At 45.6% G+C, this 24,480-nt stretch overlaps 1 protein-coding gene across 8 annotated transcripts in view; it reads right to left on the bottom strand.

The window, feature by feature from the left end:
* The window catches only part of LOC142402685 (PH and SEC7 domain-containing protein 3-like), a 115,667-nt gene that overhangs the window by 30,201 nt on the left and 60,986 nt on the right, over positions 1-24,480 (bottom strand). For 6 of the 8 annotated variants that reach the window (XM_075488393.1, XM_075488396.1, XM_075488394.1 and 3 more), the window contains 3 exons: positions 11,942-11,985; positions 3,134-3,327; positions 496-566 (listed from right to left, as the gene is read on the bottom strand). In XM_075488393.1, coding sequence (XP_075344508.1) covers positions 496-566; positions 3,134-3,327; positions 11,942-11,985 — 309 coding nt within the window. Of the gene's footprint in view, positions 1-495; positions 567-3,133; positions 3,328-11,129; positions 11,603-11,941; positions 11,986-20,833; positions 21,177-24,480 lie in introns of those variants that run through there. The other 2 variants (XM_075488402.1, XM_075488397.1) reach the window with 2 other exon arrangements.

Below are 24,480 nucleotides of genomic sequence, written 5' to 3'. Positions count from 1 at the left end.
GCTGCATATTCCTACCAAGGCCAAGCTGCCGTTCAATTGTTTTGCAGCTGGTCTTGCAGGCATTGCAGAAAAGTATACTATGAAAAGATGGGAAAGGAGGACAGCCTTACAGGAGGGGAAGTCATATGGATGAAACGCAATGTTAAAAGCAGCCTAGAGGAATGCATGCAAGAGAGAGAGAGAGAGACAATGCTGTCTTTGCTGGTGAAGCTGGCTATTTTTTCAGCCATGAGGGATAGCAATGGTATAAACTGGAATTGATAGGGTGCACATGTGGATGGGGACAATGGAATTGAACTTGAAAGTGTGCAAAGGGAGACGGTGTCAATGAAAGGATTCATGCCTGAATGGGTGTGTAAACAGGGTGGGGGTCAGAGAGAGCAGCTACACTGTGTTGGAGGGAAAGGAGCCTGGAGGTGGGCTGAGAGAGCAGAGACGATGCCTGCTGCTTTATCCCTCTTTAATTAGTTTCCAAAAGACAGTGATTTCCCTTACCTTCTGCAAGTACAGGACTGTTCCCTTCAGCACAGCATAAAAGGTTTTCCAGCCTCGCTTTCCCCGAGGAGCTGCAAAGAAAACAAATGAAAACCCATTTACCTTGGATCCATTTTTACACTTTGTCTAGGCAACAGGAGAGCTGCATTAGTCCTGTGTTAAACCTCCTTTGTACTCTCCTTTTCAAAGAACAATGCAACTCAGCACAGTGCCTGCACATACCTGCTGCGTGAGAGAGTAATAAAACAACCCTGACGACAGCCCTGGACTGGATCAGAAGGGAACAGCAGCAATGCAGAAAGCAGGCCAGGGAGATCCAGTCTTTGTGCTCTTGCAGGCAGGTGGACACTGCCCCTACACAGCTAGGTCTGAGCTCTGCACCATGGCAGAGTTTTCAGAAGGAAACACCCTTTCTCCATGCCACAGCAGACTGGCAGGCACTGCTTAGCACCAATGGGAGACTGCTCAGAAAGCACTGCCTCTCAAGAGCATCCTTCCCCCTCACCACTGCTGCACACCCAAGTTGGCACTGAGTAGTCAGATGGCTTCTTGGTCCCCTCCCCTCTTCCTGCAGCCACAGGGGAAGCCAAAGAAGAGAAAGGAGAGGGGAGCCAATCAAAATCCTAATCCTAAGAGGGAAAAAAAAAATACCCCTCAAAAAACCTGAAGTCACTTAGAGGTTGAAGAATGTAACAGAGACAACATATCCAGCCCACAAATTCGGGGGGGGGGGGGGGGGGGGGGGGGGGGAACAGAGGAAAAAAGAAAAACAGAGGAAAAAAGAAAAAAATAGGGGGGAAAAAAGAAAAAAAACAGAGGGATTCAGCATGAAGTTTCCAGTTTGAAATTCAACTGCAATAGAGGGAGAGAAGGCACAGGCTGTACGGCCACAGTGCCGGAGACCAGAAGCCTGCATCTAAGCTCTCCACCAAGCACGCACCACTGACCAGCATCCACTTGCCTCTATACTGAAATTAATAACCCATGCACGACTAAAGCATCACCCTCAGAAAGGCATCCCATTCTGATCTGAAGACGGCAAGTGATGGTGAAGAGGTTATTAGTCCCTTGCTCCAGAGGTTAATCATTCTCATCTCACACAACAGGCCTTATTTCTAATTGGCATTTGTTCAGTTCAGCTTCCAGCCATTGGCCCCTGTTACGTCCTTCTCCTCTAGACTGCTTAAGTGCTTTAGCAATCAGTACTCCTTTCCCGAGAAAATACATATAGCATGCTAGCACATCAGTTCATTAGCAATCCCGCACAAGCTGATCTCTGCCCTACAACAACTCCATTAGGAAATGAAATATGCAAAGGTCTAACTAACTTTAAAAAAAATGAGTTTCATTTTATTTGCAACTGGAAAGTCAGAATGTAACTTTTTGAAGAGCTGCATGACAATGAGAGATAGACCTCTAAGACGTACAGAAACTTCTGAAAAAATGGCCCTAACTACATTACTCATAAAAGGATTATCCCCAAAATGTCAACATCCAGTGTGCTGAATAATGAGCAATTCTGATAAATTATTTCTTTAATTATAAGTAAATAAAGGCAACTAGATACAATTATTTATTAAGGTTAAATAAACAGAAGTTTAATAAAGAGGAACCTATTCAGAGCATCCAGTCATCACAAAGAATGAGGTCAGCTGGATTTCAACATCTCTGTTTGGATTTAGTTGTCCAGCTGTCAGCCTCTGGCTTGAAAACGCCAACCTCCAACTGCACCTTCTGAAACATACTAGCAAAAACATGCGAACACCGAAGAGCTTAGCCCAGCTAGGAGAGAGTTGCAGTTACTGGAAAGCCATCACAAAGTCAGTCTTTGCCTTCAGGATTCAGCCCAATAGCGTGAACCATGAGTAGGTGATCACCAGCAATGATCAGGGAAAATACAGATGCTCTGAGTAGCCTCCGCTGTTTCCAAGAATATCAACAGGAAACAAACAAATAAAGATGTCCAAACAACAAAACACACACAGGTGAATCAGAAGCCTTTGATAATTAGCGCACCACAAACAGAAGTAGGGCAAGAAGGAAAGAGGATAATGAAAGTAAGAGACACAGCAGGATTATTACAAAGAAGGTGCACGGAGACACTGCATGGCATAAATCTGGCTGTTACCAAAAGCTGCTGAACTTCATTGGGTATGTGACCCAAGGCTGGGAAAGTAGGGAAGGACACAGTTACAGCATCTTCCAAGTAAAGATTAAAAACAGCCTTTCTTTAAAGACAGACCCAGAGGGGAGGGGAGATTTGAAGCAATCTGGTGTCACATGAGGAAAAGGAGAATTACCAAACTACTACGGAACAGCTACTGTAATTCACTTGAAATTGTTTTCTCTCTGTAAACCATGAGATTCATTTTCTTTTAGCACAAAAGATTCACATTGCTGTGCTATATCACATTACTCATTATGCTCATGCATTAGAGCTGCTGCAAATGGGACTGAACATTGTAAATCCTGGCCTAATAGTGAGAGTGTGATAATCCAATTGCTACATTGGTTGTTATTGCTGCAATTTCCCCTAACGAAGCAGCACTATTTGCCGTGAGTAGCACATGGGCTCATCGTAAGTGGCATTGTGCAGAGATGACAAGAAAATGAGACATTAAGAGTGAAAGATACTCACTTTTCTTTCCGTCCATATCCGCATGGCTTTTCCGAGCCAGAAATCCAGTTTTATACACAGCAGCATTGGGGTCATGAGGGATGTCCAGGAATGGGTTATTTGAGTTGCCAATTCGACTGACAGCCTTTGTCTGGCTCCCATTATCCTTTTCATCTGTACCATCTGAGTGAGACTTTTTTTTCTCTTCTTCATCCCTTAAAAAGCAGTGAAAACCAAGCATGAAGGAGGGACTGACCAGCAAAGTTTCATTTCAGTAATTTTTGCACGCTCCTTGTCAAAACGTACCTCTCTCTTAATAGGGGGCCCTATTTAGAGAAAAACCTAGACACATACCAAAACATAGTTGGATTATAGCAAAGCTTCAGTTCACCTATTTCACCAGCACAGGACATAGGACCCAGATTTTCAAAAAAGCCCAAGTCTCCCTCTTACAGTTTCAAAAGGCAGGATTTCAAGAGTGTTCTGTGTCCTCCAACTTCATCTATTTTTAATTCCACTTATTTGAGTGCTAACATGGGAAATATTTGCCTGCTGGGCTCTCCTGAAAAATCTCCAATTTCTTCATGAGTTCACATGTAGATGAAAAGAATTAGATTACTACAGATCACTGTGACTTACCCCTTAACTTAGCATATGAAACACAGACTTTACCTCCTTTTCTTTATTTCCCTCCACAGACTAGCATAAAAGTAGTAATTTAAAAATAAGAACTACACTAGGTGAATTATGTTATCTGTATTTTAGAAACAAAATGCTGCTCAAAATGTTGCTTATTAGGGCAATGTATACAACACAGCTCTTGGGGACAACAATGCAACTCATTTCAGCAAGTCACAAGCATTGCCTGACTAATAAATGCCTTTTTGCTCGTCACAGCCAAAGGCAAAAAGGACCAGGCAACCTAGAAAACAAAGGGTGTCCATTACAAGAGTAGGACGTTGGTTTTCAGAGAACAACAGGCCACTGAATCTGGGTGGATGGTGTATCTGGAGGAACCACAGTTAGTGCCAGATTACAGGGCAGCCCTGTGTCCTTTGAAGTCCCCACACATTCCCCTCCAGGTGACTGGAAAAGGTGTGTCAGGGAGGATGAAGGCTGTCATTGGAAAGCCGTGGTAGCAATGTTTCTCCTAAGACCAGCATCTGATTAAAAAAAAAAAAAATTATTATCACTTGAGTGTAAAGATGGCTAACGGGAGGGTGGATTTCAAGCTGCTGCATCTCACTGGACCCCATGGGACCCCTCACTGGATCCCATCTCATTGGATCAGCAGGGAGAGCAAGTTCAGGCAGACCTTCCAACCACACGCATACGTTCAAAGGCATGTATCAGATGAGGATTAGCAAGGCATATGTCAGTCCAAAAGCTCCTTTCGGGGCACACTGCAACCTTGTCTGCTTATGGGAATGACCATCCAAAGAAATGTCATCCAAGACCCACAGGCTAGAGCGATAATCTGTGTTATCCTGATCTCTGCTGAAATGGTCTTCTGGGGAATAACACAAGGATAATAGACTGCTTTGACAACAAGGAAACCAAATCCAGAGACACAGAGGCTATATTAGTGAACTCAGCAGTGCCAAGGAATGTTCCCAGGCATTTCACTTCCATCACCTCATATTACTTCGTGCTTGGAATGATCTCAGGCCAGCACACTCCCAAACATTTTCCAGACACTGTTTAGGAATAGCACAGTCAAGGACCACCCCAACAGGCAGTACAGAGGCAAGCATCTTCTTTTGGAGGGTAAGACTTTTCAACAGTATGGATACGGATGCTACACATCGACATTCAGCCTGAGAGTCACACAAAGGTGCCAGATATTTGATTTAGTTGTAGAGCTATAGCCAAGGTGTTGTCGTCTTGCAAGGTCTCCCAACTAAGAACAAAAAAACTTTTACCTGAAGACCTGATTCCTGCAAGGGAGAGCAGTCCTTGCATCTTTCAGCCTATTGATATGTGTTTTCCCACTGCAGAACAGAGAGATCTGCAAAAAAACTTTTTGTTGGTCAAAGCAATAAGGATTTCTTCATGCATGCTTTGGTTGAGGCCCTCTCCCAATTGAAAAAGTGTAGGAATTTCTCACAATTTTGATTGTCTCCACCCTTGCTGTGTCTACCGCACTTACTAGCTGCTGGCAAGTCTGGACCATTGTGTGACATGTGTTTCTTAGACGTGTGTCCATTCCAGGAGCAAATTCTCTCAACACAAGCCTGTGGTACCTAATCCAGACTAAAATCTCTAATAGGGCACAAGCACTCGGGTTGATTTGTCACACAGAAGTGCCTTGTGAATTCTGGGATCTCAGCCAAGGACACAGTGGATTTCTCCTTGTCAGCAGAGACCTACTGCAGTAAATGGCTTAGTATTTTTTTGGAATAAGCTATCTTCTTTGGAGCTACGGGAGCAAATTATCTTATACTGATCAGCTGACCTGTGGGAATGTACCAGTGCCCTTATCCAAGCCAAGACCAACAGGTATCACAACACCAACAGGTGTTGTGATGAGCAGTCCTGGGGATCCTGGACACCACTAGTGCTGGGGGCAGTGCTCTCAAACTCAGCATCTCTGCAGCAGCTATTAAACAGAAATTCTTCAAAAGACAAATGCAGACTGGGCAGACAAGGACAAAATGGCATCTGCTGTCATGACTACTGGTACCATTGAACAAACCTTTAATTGGTCCTTTAATCTGCCACTGAAAATGGGACATCCCTGAGACTCAGAAGCCTCAGGCACTTGTGAGAGCTGAGTGCTCTGACAAACGCTTGAGGTCAAGATGCACAAGCCAGTCTGTAAGATGCAATGAAGGGGACCAGAGAGGCAAGGGGGACTCATTACAGAGAACAAGAAATGGATGAACAGCTGAGAAATTAGAACTAAAAGGAGCCTCTGTCTCCCTCTGATCTTGAATATGAAACACCAGTGGAAATAAAACCAGGGGATCTGGGACCCACTTCTTCAAATACTCCATGCTGCTTTCAGTGGTCAAGCATAAGAAGAAAGCAGGATGATTGGGAGCAGTTTCAAAGTATCAAAACTGTTCAGGTATTAGCCTTTGCTTACATAGCATCCAAAGTTGGCTGAATAGATAGGTCCTGGATAGGCTTTATCAAGGATGTAACAATTTGAGCTCACTCCTCACCAGGCTTTAGGTACAGTTGCAAGAAGGAAGAGCTGCAGAAAATTCAGCTGGCCTCTGGATGCATACACCTGAAAGCTGATCTTTGTTTGAAACCCTAGCCTGTGGGGAGGGCAACTACCTCCTCATCCTCAGATGGCTCTCACAGATGATTCAAGTCCTGTAAGACCCCCAGCGTGAAGCCCTCCAGGATGCAGAGGTAAGAGTCAGTGGGTGGTGTCTCTGTGCAGGTATGTTCAGAGTCATGGATCCAGTGTCACACAGGCAGAGCTCAGGTCCTTGTCAGGGGCACGCTCGGTGCCTCACCTTTCCATTTGGTACAGGAAATGGCACAATCCTTGTGCCTTTGGGGAAAAAGGCCACGTTGGTTCCAACACGCGTTTCAGTAGCAAAACATCATCATGAGGGTCCGCTTAGGTTTGCAGAAGTTCTTAAGAGATTTTCTGTCTTTGACCAGCAGAGGGAGATCACTCCTGGCTTCTGGGTCTGGAGGTGATTCCTCTGGGGACCCCTCTCTGACGACTGAAAGGGGCTGATGGCTGTGAACCCTCCTGCAAGTCCCACTTTCCATCCATGGAAAGCGGGACCTACTACAGTCTGCTCTGCAGGTTACTGGTGACAGGAGAAGACTACCACCTGTGGAGGTTCTCCAAGACTCTGCTTACAGCATGTGATATTTGCAAGGTTTCCCAAAACAAGGAGCTTCAGTTCCACCTCCCTTAGCTTGTCTCTTTGGAGAAGGACCTGCAGACAGAGCGGTAACTGGGGCACTGGCTGCCCATGACTCCCAGCACACCAAAGCCAGAATCTGCTTGCTCTATCACTTGAAGACACAGCATTGAAACAGCAATGTTTTCCTTCCCAGATGTGTGATCACCGACAACCAGAAAGAGTTTGCCTCTTAAACACGCAGATTTGAAACACGTGCAAAAATGCAGATGTTGCCATTCTGGTGAAGAAATATACTTTTGCTTCCTCCCCAAAAAACCCTATACAAGAAAGTCCCATTTTTGTCGTCTGGGAGAAAACCACCATCCAGTTCTCTCAGTAACAAAAACATTTCTGTACGCTCTATGGCCTGATTTGAGGCTCTGTCTTGGAAACTTCGAAGTCACTAAGCTGGAAAGACAGGGTCAAGCCCTTCATTTTTAAAAGCCTGCTTTGTCTCTGCATTTGTTCAAATAGAAAACTTACATGACATGGCAAAAGGCTGGGTTTACCCATTTAAAAAATGGCATTTAAAAAAATATTCAAATTTGTAACATATTATTATATGAATCTGTGGAACTGATAGCATCCGTATTAGGACATTGACTTGAGAAACCAGTGGAAAGAAGTTTTGGCATCTTTCCCAAAGGGAGGAGAGGAAAAAGGAGAGCCAGGCGATTACCACCTGACCCCTCTCTAAAACCAATCATGAAGTTGCAAACAGGAAACATCCTAGAACTTGGGAGACTAAGAGTTAATTATAACAGGGAGAGATTTCTGGGTTTGACCTAGAAAAAGGTGAGCTTCAGCACGGACGTCTTTATAACCACCCTGGTCTCAGCGTCACAGTTTGCCGCAGGAAACACAGACAGGATTTGGCAGCAGCCCTTTCCCACCATCACTGTCTCAAAGACCTATTTTGGTTTGGCTGTAAGGAGAGGATTTTTCAGTGCAGTCCAGAAAGACAAAAAAGAATATACTGTATCCATGTCTAAACTTCTCTGGAAAGAAAACTGTATCATCCACTAGAAAAAAACCAAGTGATTCTCCTGAAAATTACACTGTCCTGCTGAAAGAAAGCCTTCAGGATACTTAAAGCTTTCAGGATACTTGCAGGCTCAAATGCAGCCATTTGTTTTTTGCAATTTTGTAAGCAGTACTTTGGGATTTCATATGTTAATTCTAGATCACCATTCAGCCTATTTTAAGAAGATTTTATTATTCTTATCACCTTCAACAGGAGGTAGACATAATATTACAAACAATGGAGAACAATAATGTTCACCACCACATTTCGACATAGACATTATGCAAACAAAATATATTTAGCTCTGGCACCTTTGAAATCAAATTAATTTTTCTTCTTCAGCTTAAAGCTGATGATGATCAGTGCAAAAGCCAAAGGATGAGAAACATCTACAAAACCTGGGCCATAATATTATAGACAATGGGACTGAAGGGATGTTAAGAGGTCAGCTAATCCATCTCTTTACCTCTACAGCTGGATCCACTCTTCCTAACCCATTCTGGAAAGAATAACCAGTTCACAAAAACCTCCAGTGCATGCACTTCCATAGCTTGTCCAGGCGAACCTATGCCCTGGTTTAAAAGGCTTATTGCTAAAAAGCTTTTTTTAATGTTTAACCCAAACTTCCCTCGTTTCAAATTTAAGCCCATCCACAATGGGTGTGAAGAATAATTCACACCCTTCTCCTCTGCAACAGCCTTTACACAATTAAAGAAATACACTCGGGTCCCTCTCCTCAGTGCTCCCTTTTCCACCTAAACAAACCCAAGCCTTTTAATCTCACCGCTCATGTCCACAGGATCTTTAATTCATTTCATCTTACGGGTGATGACAGGGTTGACGAACAAGAGTTTATCATTTGACTGTGAAAAAATCTCATGCAAATATCAAGTCCCTCAGGGAAATTTAAGCAGCATGAGAAATTACGACACAACTATTGGGGCTACATGCACTCCTGGGGTGGTTCCAGTGACCTCAGCACACTGAAAACAGGATGCATTGGACTAACTGGATGAAACAGTATGTGGCTTCACTGCAGTCAGTCGGAACTTCTGCCAATGACTTCAGCGAGGTCCAATCACTACTTAGTGCTTCACTTGCTGTTCAGAGAAACGAACCACTGTCCAACAGACAGGAGAGATCTAGAACTGTAAGCAGTAGAGAGGAAATATGGAATGGGACAAAAGACAGAATAATCATATTTCTGATGATTAGTTTTCCCATACCGCTTTTCTCTTTTCTCCCAGGACACTGAACAACAAGGCAGGCAAGAGGAAATGGCAAGCAAAGTAAATGGCACGCCAAGTAAATGGCAGAACGTTTTCTGATGGTTCTATTGTGAAAAGTAACCAAAAAATCTGGGGGGTGCAGTGTGGAGTAGGAGTGTGCACTCAGGATCCCACATTCACCAGTTCAGGGTAAATTCAAGGTCAGATCTGTTTATTTTACAGATCATGGTATGTGGTTCACTTTTAACCTTTTGGAGAACTTGAACCTGGAACTACTGCAGAAAAAGAACTGTAATGCAGTTCTTTCTTCCAGACCTGTACTCGTGCTTCCCTGTTCATAAAGGATAAATGAATACTCCTACTGAAAGTCTCTGGAGCATATCCGCTGATTAAGGTGCCACTTCTCTTGAGTACAAAATTGGTATTAACAGTAGCCTTTTCTTTCTGTGGGCTTTGGATCAGACTGTAATTCTACTGGAAATGGACAGCAAACCATTTAAGGACGATGACATACCTAGCTTGCAACTAGTAAGATAAGGATCATGTAGCAGTCTTCCCCCATCTTACGTACTGCTGTTACGCTCCCCTGCCTATGGACTTACTGACAGTCCACCAAATAACATACTGCCAGAGAAGCTCTTAAACTGTTGCTTAGCTCAGAAAAGTCTTAGATCCTTAAAGGGATTCTGGCTGGAGGAAAGGCATTCCTTCAATAGGCCAGCATCACGAGGGAACTTATGCTGGATTTTGCAGCCATATTTCCACCTTTGCCTTACCTCCCACTTCTTTCCCTGTCAACTGCATCAGGGAAGCAAAGGAATACTCTTTGGAAAGGAGAGAGGATCTTCCTCAGTCCCATCACAGCAAAACTGACCATGTCCCCTTCCTATCCACCTTTCTCTGCAGATCACGACAGCAGAGCAAGAGAGTGATGTGCCTCCTCCCTCTAGCTCAGGCAGTCCTGGGGCTCCTTGGGGCGATTACTTTACACCAACCACACATCTCTCTAAAAGCGAGGAGAGACATCTTCACGATCCCTCTTCCAGCCAGCACTCTCGGCCCTAAAGGTAAAGGCACAACCTCTTTGACTATGCCCAGAATGAGCTTTGTTTCACAGCATGGAAAGTAATTGTCACATCAGTTGCAGCTATCTGTCTGAGCTTCAGACTGGAATGGACAATTGGCCACTTCAAACATTCTGCTGGGAGAAGATCGCTTTACACCCACATCCCAAAGCCTTATTTAAGGAGGATTCTGATTTCTCCCTTTCCCAGCCTGCTTGCAATTTTTCCCCAGTTTATTAGCAAGGGATATGGATCGGTCTATGTAAGTGCTGAAGCAGTTACTACCTATACAGGAGCAAGCTATCTCATAAATCACCTTGACTGAAGCTCATGGGAGCAGAGCCAGGCATGAGCCAGATCCCATCTGGAGGCTGTCCAAGTGTATTAGACATGGTATGGTCTTTTGCCAAGAGCTGGAGGAAAATTCTGACATCGAGAAAGTCACATAATGGATTCTGCTGGGTCTAAAGTACCTGTGAGAGAGTGTCTTGCAAACAGCTCTGGTGTTGTGACATGTGAGATTCACACAGCGTATTCCAGGTCCAAGACCACTGTGGGAAAATGTCTCCCACTGTGCTTCTTATGAAGCTCAAAGATGGCACTTCTTGGTGGTTCCCCTTACCAGCACACCTTCCTCACTACTCTGACATTATCTAACACACTTCTGAACAGGGGCTGCAATCCCAGTTGGGACCAGCAGCCCTTGTAAGTGAGGATGCACACCCTGACAAGCAATTCATTTGCAGATGATGAACTTAAAACAAGGAAGATCAGAAGCCAATGGGCCTGCAAAACCTATGGAAGTTGTTCGGACTTCTAGCACAAAAGGTGCAGGAGCATGCATCCCAGACATACATTGTTCTCAAGAAGGTGAGGTTTCAGATATGTAAATCCACACAAGTAAATATCTTGTACAGCCAAAACAGATAAAAGACATCATTCTTTTATTTTACATCAAAATCCACTGTTTTGCAAGTGGCAAAATCTAAAGCAGACCCTTCTACTCTTTGCTGGCATACCTAGACCACATAAAACCTTAGCACAGAGAAATGTCAATTTAACACAATCAGAAATTGAAGCTCTTTCTTATCTGCAGTATTTCCGTAGTTAACAAGTGTTAGCCTGTCGAAAGCAGCTAAGGACAGGGGATATCAGACTTTGTCCAATTTACCATCTTTCATATTAGGTTGTTGTCAAGTTATCCATAGTTAATCAGGAGACAAACCAAGACAATAAACCAACAGCAGGAAACTCAATCCAAGATGTGTGTTTATATTCAGTGGTTCTGACACAATGTACTGAAAGATAAAGGGAGAAGTCAACTTCTGTTTTATTTATGCAATCAAAGAACAACGGAGGATTTAATTTCTCTCTTTTCAGACTGAAGTTCCCTACTAAATGAAACATCCTCTTTCCTTACAAATGCAGTTGGCCCCTATCATTACCAACTCCCCTTGCTAGAGAAACAGATGAGGCAGTATTGCCAGGTCATTCATTAACAGAAAAGCAAACTCATTACGTACACTGGCTATCTTCTACAGGCTTTGGAGCCCACTCAGATGGCGACATAGGACGTATAAACAGATTACTACACAGGTACTATTTTTAAACTCCTAATTTCTACACAGTATACTTACACTGCCCATTCCAGCTTCTCATTCTTGATTGAATTGTAGAGGGCCTGCAAAGGGAGAGAAATGAGATGGGATTATTGTTTGACCCCTGCTACACATGCATTAATATGCTGAGGAAAATTACCTAACTAATACCAGCAAGCGAGCTATCTCTGATCAAGGAAGTACCATATCTGCTCTTGGTAACGCAGAATTCTTGAGCAGAAATCTCATCTGAGGAAAAAATACCAGAATGCAGGGTTTGAGAGTACAGTCATTTTCTCAGGCAAGTTTTTGGGTTTTGTGGTTTGGAGTTTTTTAAAATAACCCTGTTAAGTTTGCATAAAACACAAGACTACGGCCTTGAAATTCAAGGTCCAATTTAATTCCTGATTGTTAGTGAGATTTCTTTGTCACTGACTTTAACGGGGCCAAGATTTCATCATATGGGCTTACCTGTAAAACTATGCCAGAATGGCTATCCAAAGCCCCTGAGCCTCACAGACACCTGAATACTTCCCCAGTCACACACCCAAACATAAACACGCCCCATTTCTAAGTGCAAAACAGAACAATAAGCACCTTTTGTGCTTGAAGATCAGTGTCTTGGAATGCTGCCTGTTAACATCATTACTCTTTCAATTCATAGGAAAGATGCCAGTAGGTTTGACACCTAAGGTCACAATTCTGTTGTTCATACCAGCCTGCAAAGAAAAGGGTCTGGAGGCTGACTTAAGCCTGGGTGGATATCAGACAATTGGGATGGATTTCTTTAGAGAGGGAGTAGGTACATCACTTGGGTAAGTGTGTCTGATTTCAGCCCTCCAGTGGCTGATGCATACAATGGATAAATGCCTGTTATTACTACAAGCTAATGAAGTTCTTCAAATAGGCCACTTGACTCAAGTGAAGTATTTTGGTATGGAATGTCCCTGATTCTCACACTTATAATCCACATTTGTAATATACCTTATATACATAGCTAGATTTACTCCCTCTGGCACATAACTCCTACACAGCCTCAAAATATGTTAACGTGTAGAAGAACTGTTGATGCACATGATTACCAAAAAGTAGCACATCAAGTATGAACAAGCCTGAAAATCACATACTATAATAGCTATGACATGCTCAACAGAAACATTAGCATTTAAATAGCCTTAACTCTGACCCAAAACAAAAATAATTTGGAAAACTGAAGAGTTGAAACTAGTCTTGTGCATATGCCACAGCTGAACTTGCAACGAGAATCCCATGAGCATATCCCGCTGCTCATCCTGTGATCCACTGGCTCCTTTCTGAATCTTGCATGGTCTATTTGAAGATCCTTAATATTCAGCTCTGTGAAAATCTGGCTCGATTGAATGATACACAAGCAGGTCAAACACACTGGTACAACTCACCCCACGCTGATGCTACACACACAGAGCAACTTTTAGTCAGAGTGTACCATAAAAGAAGGTTTCTCAGAGCAACGGAACAGATATGACCACCAGGAACCATCCCACATCCTACTTACACTGAGCTAGCAGAGAGGGGTCCCCACCGCTAACAGGGCTTTGTTGCGCTATTCAAGCAATATGATGAAATATTTCCAACTCTGGGGTTTTCACTATCTATTTCTACTTATCCTATCTTCTCCAAACTTATATAAGGAGCTCTGATCCAAAGGCAAACAGCCAGACAAAGGTGAAGGAAAGGGCATTGCTGGCAGTTTGTAGGCACTGTGCTTAATTTTCAGGTGAGAGCTATCAAGAGATTTTAAGACCACCCTGCAGGAAGAAAGCAAAAGAAAGGGCTAACATTTCTCCTACCATGCAGCCAGCAGTCCAGCAGAATTAGACACACCTCCATTTTTCTGCACAAGCTGATGCTGACACCAATTCCCTGGGGTCACCCAATATTTTCTATTAGAAGCCACTGTGTTTCTAATGATTTGGCCAAAGCCCCCCTCCTATGCTTTGATTTGTCTTTTTCTTCCTACTATGACTAAAATATTCTCTTACATTTTGAGCCAGAAAACTACTTCCACATATAAGGCAAAGAGGCTGCATTTTTTCCCCAGTTGCCTCCCCATTTTTTCACAAGTAGCATTTTTTTCCCCAACAGCTGGCTGGACGAGCTTTTGAAACATAGCAAAAACCTGGCCTGAGGTATCAGAAATGCCTTTTGCTGCTCTCTGGCCCAAATGCCTACACGATTGGGTCACGACCTCTGAAAATGAACACCTGCCCTGTGCAGTACTGCTTTTTATGGGATTTTGCTGCTAAGAAAGTCCCTAGGGATCACTACAGCCAAAGTGCAGGACATACAAAAGCAGCACTCCAGATTGGTGTGGGAACAATAAATGCCCCAGGCTTTTGCTTTGTGGAAAGTGACATGTGTTTGTCCCGATCTTTACTAATGAGCCAGCCTCCATCTTCCTTCTTTAGGGAGTAACAGACACTAACCCAGTCATATGGCATACATCTGATGAAGGACACAGTGTCCCCCACAGAGCACCAAATATAGCCTCCCAGAAAGTCTCTGCTATTTACAAAAATGAAAGAGAAAACCCTAGAGAGCATCCACAGCCTGGGCAGATGTATACAGGGCATGTTCGGTGTGTCTACCAAGCATGTTCAGTGAGACCTCAGTGAGTAGACCTCTCAAGGGACAGCGATACATGAGTTCTCATGCCTGGTCCCCAACCCACCTCTCTGGCAGAGACTACTGCCAGGCTGCGCACTCGCCACCGTACTCACCAGCCTTTTAGAGCAGCTTTATATTCCCTCTCCAAAGCAATTTAAGCTTTAACATTTTCCTGATGTCTACTGGGCTCTTGCACGATCTGGAGAAGAAAAATTTCCTCCTCCCATGTTTTGCAACCAGTAGCAGACATGTACAGCCCAGCACCTGCTCTATCATTTATTTCATGGCTGTTTCCCAAGGCCCTGATTCAGATAGTAGCTCTTTTCAGCAGACATTTCTCCAGAGTATGATTAAATCAAACAAACTTGGAGACAAGCACTTAAATGCTTCACTAAATTGCAACAAAGCTGATCAGAGATTATGGCGGGCACATGACTTCCACCATACTTAACTAGCTGCAAGGACAGGTTTTATTAACTCATGTTTTCTCTCTGGGAAATGAAAAAAAAAAAAAAAAAAAGCTCTGATTGAAAGCACTTTAACAGTTTGACAACAATCACAGCTTCTTACCTTCTAGCCTGGAAAGTGGTTGGCAAATTTGCTATCTAAGCCAGAAAACTGGAGGCTGGACCACAGCAGGGAACGCCAGCACGAATACTACACGGGTCACATCTTCCAAGCTGGACCAATATCACTTGGAATGGGGAGAGACTTTCTATCTCTTTTGGCACCCAAGGCTACTGTAGGCAGGATCCAAACCCCCAGCTACCGACTCCTCAGCAGTATCCAACTTCATTGCTTCAACTCTTAAGCTCTTTTACCCGGACCACAAAAACCTGCTCCTTACAGCTTTCCATTTTCTGAGAATTGCTGATGTCTGGGTCCACAACACCTGAGACCCCACAGTGCTGTAAGCTCCCTGGAGAAACAAATACAGTTTTGAAGGAAAAATTTAAAAAATTAACTGCTGCATAAAACAGAATAGCAGGCAACATCCTAGACACCTTCCTTATTTTAACTCCAATGATGTTTCCTGCATCTCCGATTTGACCCTTAGAAGTCCGCAGTAGAAAAAAACAAATGGGATTTGTTATGTATTTGTAAGATTTGTTTGTATTTGTTCAAAAACTGGGCACGAAACTTACACTTCCTTTTTTAAGTGGAAGCCTGTAACTCTGTCAGAAGCTGCTGAATTCCATCCCCATTTTCCCTTTGGTAAGCAGGTAGGTCAACTAAAAATCCAGATTTTCACAAGCTCTCACCAGTCGGTACTTTTATTCCAATTGGAAAGAGAAGCAAAACTATGCAGGGAGTGCTTCTGAAAACTCCTGTTTATTTTACAAAGCTGCCAAGAAGGAAAGGTCACTTGCCACCCTCACCTCCCTCAAAACCTTGTCATACGCACGAGCCATTGGACCCATTTAAACAGGCTGCTCTCGGCACCTGCCGACTGCCAGCTATGCTGTGACTCAGCCTCTGCATGCAGAAGCAGTGAACAAAAGAAAGGCACAACCAGGTGTGCACAAAGGGACAAAGACATAATGAATTACCCAGATACTCATCTCAGTAAATCATCTGGGTAACAAGTAGGCACAGGGTCCCCAAAGCCTGGCCAGCAGGGTGCAAGAGGTCCTGGGGCACTGTGAGAGCCTCGAAAGGCAACACAGGGCTGGATCTTGAAGCAGGCTACTGACTTTCTGTACACACTAGCCCATCCAGAAAAGCCTGCCAAGAGGGAAAGGAATACACCGCAGGTATTTCTTATACCTGCTCCATGAACAAAAGAGGAGCCAGAAATGCCTGCCGTGAACAGGTAAACAGGCAAAACCAAAAGAGAGTTCAGAGAGCCAGCAGGGACGACCCAGACTGTCTTCTCCAGTTTTTGTTTCCCAGGCTCTCTGCTCACACCCAGTTCCACCCTGATTTCTGGAGTCGTCGTTGGGGGAACGACCATCTGACCATTACAAGAGGTATCCCGGCTGGCTTTTGCAGCCCCCAGGACAGGGATGCACTTGTGCTCTCTGACGCAGGCCCCTGCCACCCTCCCCTGCAGCCACTGTCAGAAGAAGCCCTGCCTGGGGACATTTCTTCTTCGCCTCCAGCTGGTAACAGCACCGTTGATCCCAGGCAGCCAAGGAAGCCCCAGTCACACCTCTGGGCAAAGACGTGCTCAGTCTTTGCAGTCAGAAATGCTCAGTCCGAAGTTCAGCATCTCCACCAGTCACTCAGCACTGGTCCATCAGCTCTGCCTCTGCGACCAGAGCAGCCAGCCCTGGCTCCCACCATACGTGGTTTATTGGAGGGAGGGAAAACAACAAAATTAGCAGAACCCTACAAAAATAAAACACGTAACAGAGGCAACAGATACCAGACATCACAGGTGTCTGCATGCAGTCCTGATAAGTGTTAATGTGCCCGTCCTTTGGACCCAGCTGTGTCTCTGTGTCATTGCCTTCTGGCAGGTTTGCATGGGGTGCGACACATTGCTATGTACCACTCCTGGTTTGCTGTTTAGGTGATTGCCTGAAGGTTGACCCTCCCTCAGAACTGTTGCTTGCATACAGATCTACACTACTTCACCATCTCCTATTTGCCACCCTCCCCCAAAATCCAGATCTTGACATTTTCTCCTCTCCTCATGCACGGATCTGTAACACCTGGCGAGGCGAGGATAAGGGCTCTGATCACTGAGTGCCTGTAGCTCCTTGCCAGGATCAAGCCCACATGCCCCCAATGTCTCACGCATTTTCCCCCTTCTGACGAGGATGCAGCAAGGATGCCAGAGTAGTACCCCAAGAAGCCTGTGGGTTAGTGCACGGCATGGCATGTCTGCTGATATCACTCTCAATTTCAAATTCCACTGGTTTGTACAACAAACGTTCTTCTAACAAGCCGGCATACATTATTCATAAAACAGCACAGAGCTGTTCAGCAGCATATGGAACCGATGAATGTTGTTTTGGTGTGGGTGGAGATAGGGTTGATAGGAATGTTTTAGGGGGAAGGAAAGGAGATCATTTCACCCAGGGAATTTCAAGTGCGTCACCAACTGGAGGAGAACATTTCTAAGAGAAACTCCTCTGTTAAAAATCTGGTTTGTATGGAGAAGGGGGGGGGAGGGAGAGAAAGAAAAAAGGAAGGAAAGATTGTGCCAGATATATCATCATAAAACAGAAAGGGATGGTTAGCTGGGGCTCCTGAGAGCCAAGAAATTAATGCCACACAAGAAATGCGTCCTCTGTAAAATTGATACACGGGGGTTGCTAGAAAAGATTTGTTCTGTACTTGCTGGAGTGTTTCATCAGTGTTACTGGTAAAGGCAGCATCCTGAATTATTATGGGTGAACAGAGAAAAGGCTAGAGCAGCGTTTCTTGATCGTGGAGCACCTACACAGGCTATTTCAGAAATTGTTTTATTGGCCTTGTGCATTTGCAGGCAGGACAGGCGCAGGCACTCTGCAATTCAGTCCATGGCTGCAGGAAAACAGTCTGTCGGGAGGAGAGACTGCTGAGCACGCTGGGTCACACAGGTGATCCTAAGGTCCTTTGACTCACCTTGCATGCATGCTGGGCTTGAGCCTACTCCCCCGAGAGCAGTACATCAATTCACAGTATCCTTCTCGCAGGTTATCCTGCTGGCCTGAGGCTGTGATACCTGCCTATAACACACACCCAGGATGCATCACCTAGTGGAGCCTATACACGTATGCATGCACGTATACACGCGTGCGCAGAAGCACCACCTGATGTTTTTCAAGGAGATGATGGGTCCTTGGGCTACCTAGCTTCTTCAATGCTGGCAGCAGGCAGACCTCATACACAGGCACCATATTGGTGCCTTGTTCATACTGGCTAGAGCATGAGGATATACAATATTCTCTAGGTCAGCAAAATAGGCTGAGTCATGTAAGTGCAAAGTATCAGAGGAGTATGTTTCTGAGGCACAAATGGGTTAAATCTGTCTCCTGCCCTAAGTCAGCTGAAGCAGTCACAGAAACAGGTCTTGAGCATTGTAATTACTTTGTACGGGGAGCAGATAAAATCCAAGGCAGTCCAGACACAAAGGGGGAAACACACCCACAGAAATATTGAAGAGGACAAGTCTACAAATCAAGCCCTGCTTCAGACCGAGTGGATCTACATGGCACCACCGTCCAGAAAGCCCAGCCTAGAACCAAAGACATTTTGTGAGAGGTGATGTACAAGCACAAACATGCAGACTTACACTGATAAAAAGACCTCCTTTGCAACACTACCCATTGGCAACAACTTCCAGGTCTCTTCCACCAACACAACAGAAGAACTAAAGCTCAAATATAAATCAGTTCTCTAAATCAGTGACATCTTAGCAAAATAGATGGGCAGACAAAGAACAGAAGGGGGAACAGACATATGGAAAGAACAGGGCTGCCCAAAATCACAAGACCAATCAGTGGCAGAGCTGCTTGTCATCTTGTCAACTGGGCAGGCGTCACTGATGGGCATATAAGGGTCTTCTCAGCCCTCCGTAACACAGCTTTTTACAGGTCTTAGATGCTCCACAGCCACAAATACCTTTGTTTGAAATAAGGAAACAGCACTACAAACAAAAACAAAGCTGCAGTATGCTTCCCAACTTACTGAGCTTCTCTTTAGGAGGAGAAGTGGGTATCTCTCACACAACAACCTACAGCATTCAGGAGGCAGAAATGTGAATCCCACAGAGGGATGAACACAGAGTTCATTCCTCATTCATTACTGCAGTAGCTAGCTAACTGTCAGACACCATCCCTGGGAGAAAGTCCCTGCCTTGAGGATATACACCATGCATACACAGTGGACACAAAGCCTGGGAGGGGGAACAGAGATTAAGTGATTCACTCAGTGTCAAAAGACCCAAGTCTCCACCATATGCAGAGACTTTTTGTACATGAATCCTCCCACTGAATACCGTGCAATTATTCCCATGCCTAGGGTGAAACTGATCACAAGAGCAGGGTCCCAGGGCACCTGCAAGGTGCAGCCTTTACTTTGGCATTTGCTGGAGTAGCAGATACTGCATCAGCAACAGCCTGAGAATGATGGCCATGTTATTTCTCTGCCACAACCTTAGCAGTACACTATTTCTTAGTTATGGTCAATAAGGCCCTCAAAACAGAGGTTCCTGAAACTGGACTGAATAAAATACTTCATTTATTTCTATTTGCATTACTCCGTGATTAAAGCTCTGCATCTGAGGGTCTGAAATACCATACAACCTGTAAGCCAGCAGAGAGTGATCTGCTAGGAACTACTGTGCAGCACTGGGATCTTTTCACCGTAGCAGAGGAGGTTTCTCTCAGGACAGATATGAGATTTAGGGAAGGGACAGTACAGGAAGATCCATGCATGTGCCTGCTTGTTTGCTTGCACACAGGCACAAGACATGGTTAAATGCCTTTAGCTGATGCTCTGAAATATTTCAGCCTCATTCAACACACCTTTGCAAATGGTTATATCTTCTAATCCCAAGGCAGAGTCAATTTGCAGCAGGAATGAAATTAGAGGCATATTCGGTCACTGCATGAAGTTCATCCAGCCCTTGGAAACATGGAGCACCTTTGGGAGGGAGATTAAAGCTCTTGCCAGGGGTTCCCGAGTGCCTCTCAGTTATTGAGCGGGAGCGAGGAATGAGGAAAGAAGCGATACTGCATGGAGTGGGGGCTGTTTGCCTAGAAACCGAACAACTGGGCTGGGCGAGGAGATGCTGCACACAGCCAGTGTAGCAGCTGGGCATAGCCTGTGCTACCGACCACTACAGTACACTAATGTATTCCTATAAACACACAAGTGATGCCTTCCTAATAAATACTTGACGGCAATATTTAATCATGCATGCAAGTGAGATGGTATTTTTACCAAGCACCTACACCTACTAAACCACAGAGCTGTAGAGAAGGAGCAAAAACTATTTTTCTATGGAAAATCATTCCCATTAAACAGATAATCCCAACGACATCACTTACCAACTCTGGCACCTTTCCTGAGAGCAGAGCTCCAATTAGCATTCTCACTAGCAAGTTTTCACTGTTTACTATTGCACCAAGCTCAGTGACAGGGCATTCCTCTAAGACCTGATCGCTATCGCACATCAGACCTTTTTCACCTTCAAGCCTCTCCTCAAGCCTAGAGATTTTCTGACCTGACAGCAATTCTGTGATCACCACAGACCATCCAGAGCCCTTAATTCCTGCAGAGCGTAACCTTTTCAACAACACCACCTCCACTCCTAGCAAAGAGAAACACTATGAATATTCAGTTATTTACCTTGCTTTCTTTAGTAGAAAACTCAGAGGAATTGGAGATTTTCATAGATTTTGACCGATGGGACTGCCGCCAGAGAGATTCTTCTCGGGAGTATTTCACCGAACCTGTGGCTCTCACCCGGACTTTGCTGGTGCTCTGAACACTGTTAACTCCGATCATTTCCAAAAGTGAGCGTATGGGATGGGGGAGAAGAAAGCTAATGGCACTTCCCAATCCTCTGCAGAGGAACTGGAAAAGGTTACGTCTGGAGAGCCCAGGCTCAAGCAATCAGTGTTTGCTTAAAGCGCACTAGGCTGTTTTCTCCAGCATCTTCAGGCACACTGTTTGGAGCCAGCCTGATTGTTCCAGGCATTGCTCACGTCACTGGACAGGGGGAAGGAAAAAAAAAAAAAAAAAAAAAAAAAGAGGCTGATAGAAACTCCTCCCCTGCTCCACTCCCCTCTCCAGCATCGACTCCCTCTTCATACACACACCAACAGCAAGAGGGAGAGAGGTGGAGAGAAAGATGCTGGAACAAACGCCAGCAGATCAAGCAAGAGATTCATTTTCAGTTCGCAGGGCCACACTTCCCTGCCTGCAACAGCCTGCCATGCTCATTACTGCCTGCAATAACAAAGGACACCGTAAAAAGGGTCTTCAGTCACCTGCCAGCTACAGGCTTCTGGGTGTGAGAAATACCGATGGATTCCCAAAGCACTGGAGAAACGCGTGAAAGCCCACAGCACCACAACGAAGTTCTGGCAAGCCCCAGAGAGATGCACCAGCAAGTTTCCACAACTCTAAGCGTTTGCACTCGTTAGCCAGAGTCCTTGGGGTGCCTTCCCAGGGGGCAAGGGAGAGCAAGACCACTTTCACGCTCTACGAGGGGCTTAGGGGAAAAGAGGTGACTCCCCCAAGGTGACCAGTGCAAACGAGTGGCAGACCTGTAAGCAAGCAGCTGGGGACCCGTCTCTCCCCTCAGCATCCATGAAAGCTGTAGCTGTACCCCTCTGTGAGCAAACCGCACACTCCGGCGGCTGACCCCCTGAGCGATGCCGCTCCCGAGCAGTACCCTGTTCCTCCCCAGTGGGAAACCCACACCACCCAGCAATGGGAGGGCCACTGCCATGGCCCACACACGCCGGAGGCACCGCTCCAACCCACGCGAGCCCGGCTCCGCGGGTCAGGCGCGTTCCCGGCGCCTGGAGCTGCTCTCCCCCGCGCAGGGGGTGAGGGGAGGCCGGTGCCAATGGCAGCCGCGCTCTTACCAGGGGCGGATGCGCTATATAAGGGAAGAGAGAGATGTTTACCTCAATGTTGCAAAAGCACCATCATTTCTGGCTCCTGGAGACCCAGAGCGCAGCAGACTGTGCATTGCCATGGCAACCTGCTCCGATGAGAGAGGGAGAGATCTCTGCTCTGCTCAGCACGGGGTCGTGGCAGCTGCCGGCACATGCCAGGGCAGGTGGAGCAGCTCATGCAGGCGCCAGCGCAGAAGTGGACAACGGGGACATCATCCCGAACTCAGAAGAGGCAAAACAGCTTGTGCAGAGGGAACACAAGGAGCTGGAAGACTGCATGGCACGGGGACCTCACCGCGGGCTACCACCGGGTTCAGCAACCCACCCTGTACCAGCAGCCCACCAGGCAGGGCGAGGCCAGCAGCAGCGGGGTCGCGGTCTGGGAGGACACCAGAGCCTCTCGTCCTGTTCCCACCACAACGCACAGGGAGCTGCAAGTCTGCGCGTGCGGCCAGGGACGAGGGGCTGCTGCCCTGGCACACCGATGCAAACGTCCCGCGCTGAAATACATCGGGCAGCTGAGGGCTGAGTGAAGGGGCTCCAGCGCCCGTTCACGCCCCAGTCCCATCCAGTGTCAGCGAGCCATGTTAAGGCAGAGCAAGAGTCTTCTCACCCTACATCACATGCATGACAGCACCCAGGAGTAGATAAGAAGCAGATGAATTGAGTGTGCTTTTCCCCTCGTTACACCTTCCCAGCCTCTTGCAATCAGGGATTTACATCCTTAGTGGGCAAATGGCTGGACAGCCACATTATCGTCCTAGTGCGTTTTTTCTCGTAGAAGACATTGCTGCCTCCTCAGTACGCAGCAGCCCTTCGGTCAGCAGTCACCCTGTGCTTGTGTTACCCCCAAGGATGCTACAGATGCAAATCCTGCCCACAGATTGCAATCGGTGTGGACCATACTGAAGGAGAACGGTCAGTGGAACAGGGAACAAGGGACCTCAATATCCATATAAAAACTGTTCCTGGGGTGACAAACTTCTGATTCCCCACAGATCCTGCCTCTGTCCTGCTTGAGGTACAGACTTTTTCCCACCTGGCAAACAAGCAAAATGCATTCTCATTTCCACAACAGTCAGGTCAACAGCCCACCCCATTAAGATCAAATCCCAGGCCTGCTCCAGCCTTTTTACACAAACCTGTCATTGCTAGGGGGTACCTGAAGGAACAGAGGACCCTTTTTCTCTAGCAACAAGCAATTGCATGCTCTAAGTTATTTGTGCCACTTCCCAGAAAAGGTTTTATGTTACTTAACCCATCTGAAATTATCCACTGCTAGTGGAAAAGCTTTTCAAAGAAAATCTCTTCTTAGAGGAAATTTTCACTGCAATCAAACGGCTCCAGATGAGCTAAGCAGCAGGTCCCGACAGGTGCTACGTAAATGGCCACAAATCACTCCCTATCCTACCAGCCCCCTGCCTAGCAGATTATTCTTTCTCTTGGATTTATAAGGCCACCTCCCCAAGCACCCTCAACACATCCGAAATAATTATATTCCCTAAATATCACAAGCAGACCTAGGCCAATGTGAATTACGCAGCACAATTTCATTATTAAACACAAGCTAGACTGAATCACAGCAACATTTCTCTTCCGTTGCCCACAGCACAGCACCATCGCTGCTGCCTAAGTGCAGCAGTTCTCCACCTAGCATCCTCTGCACTGAGGTTAGCAGATCCTCAGGCAGGACAGGAACATTAATTCACGAGGGAACAGGTCTGGTTCAGCTGTAACCGAGCAGCAGTCCAAAATGCCAAGGGTGACAGGCTGCATCTTGTCCAATGTTTTTTTTTTTTTCCAATGGAGTATGGAAAACACTTCTCTCTCAGCTCACAGTCTCCAAAAGAGAGCGCCTCCTAAGATCATGCTTTTGAAGCCTTAAATGTCTTCAGCTCGTATTTCATCAGTGCCCCTGATTTTCATCTGCAAGTGATAATACGGTCTTGTACTCCTGACTGAGCCAGTAGGCCTGCGTATACAGTTACGACAGTCCCCTGTCGTCTTCTGGGGAAAGACCACTCTTCAACATTAGAGAAGTCCCACCATTTTAGAAATTAGCATGCATACAGGATTGATTTCTGTCTGTAACTGAGCAACAGGGATTTCTGAGGGAGAAGAGTAGTGGGTTGTTAACATAAATAGAGGGATAGAAGGGATTTTTTTTTAGAGGGGCTGATATAGCTGTGCAATACCACAAAAATCAAAGCTGTCCACACCCAGGAGACCCTCCAGGTGTGTCAAGAAGCCATGATCTTCCCCATGACTAGAGGCCACCAAAGAGGTGGTGGGAAAGGGGCAGAATGCAGATATTCAGTCAGAATTTAGTCTGAACAGCCCAGTGACACCACTGGGGTGACTGAAAGG

Source organism: Mycteria americana, chromosome Z, assembly GCF_035582795.1.
Source record: "Mycteria americana isolate JAX WOST 10 ecotype Jacksonville Zoo and Gardens chromosome Z, USCA_MyAme_1.0, whole genome shotgun sequence".
Classification (NCBI taxonomy): Eukaryota; Metazoa; Chordata; class Aves; order Ciconiiformes; family Ciconiidae; genus Mycteria; species Mycteria americana.
Note: the sequence above shows the minus strand (reverse complement) of the source record. Positions and strands in the feature narration are given on the sequence as shown.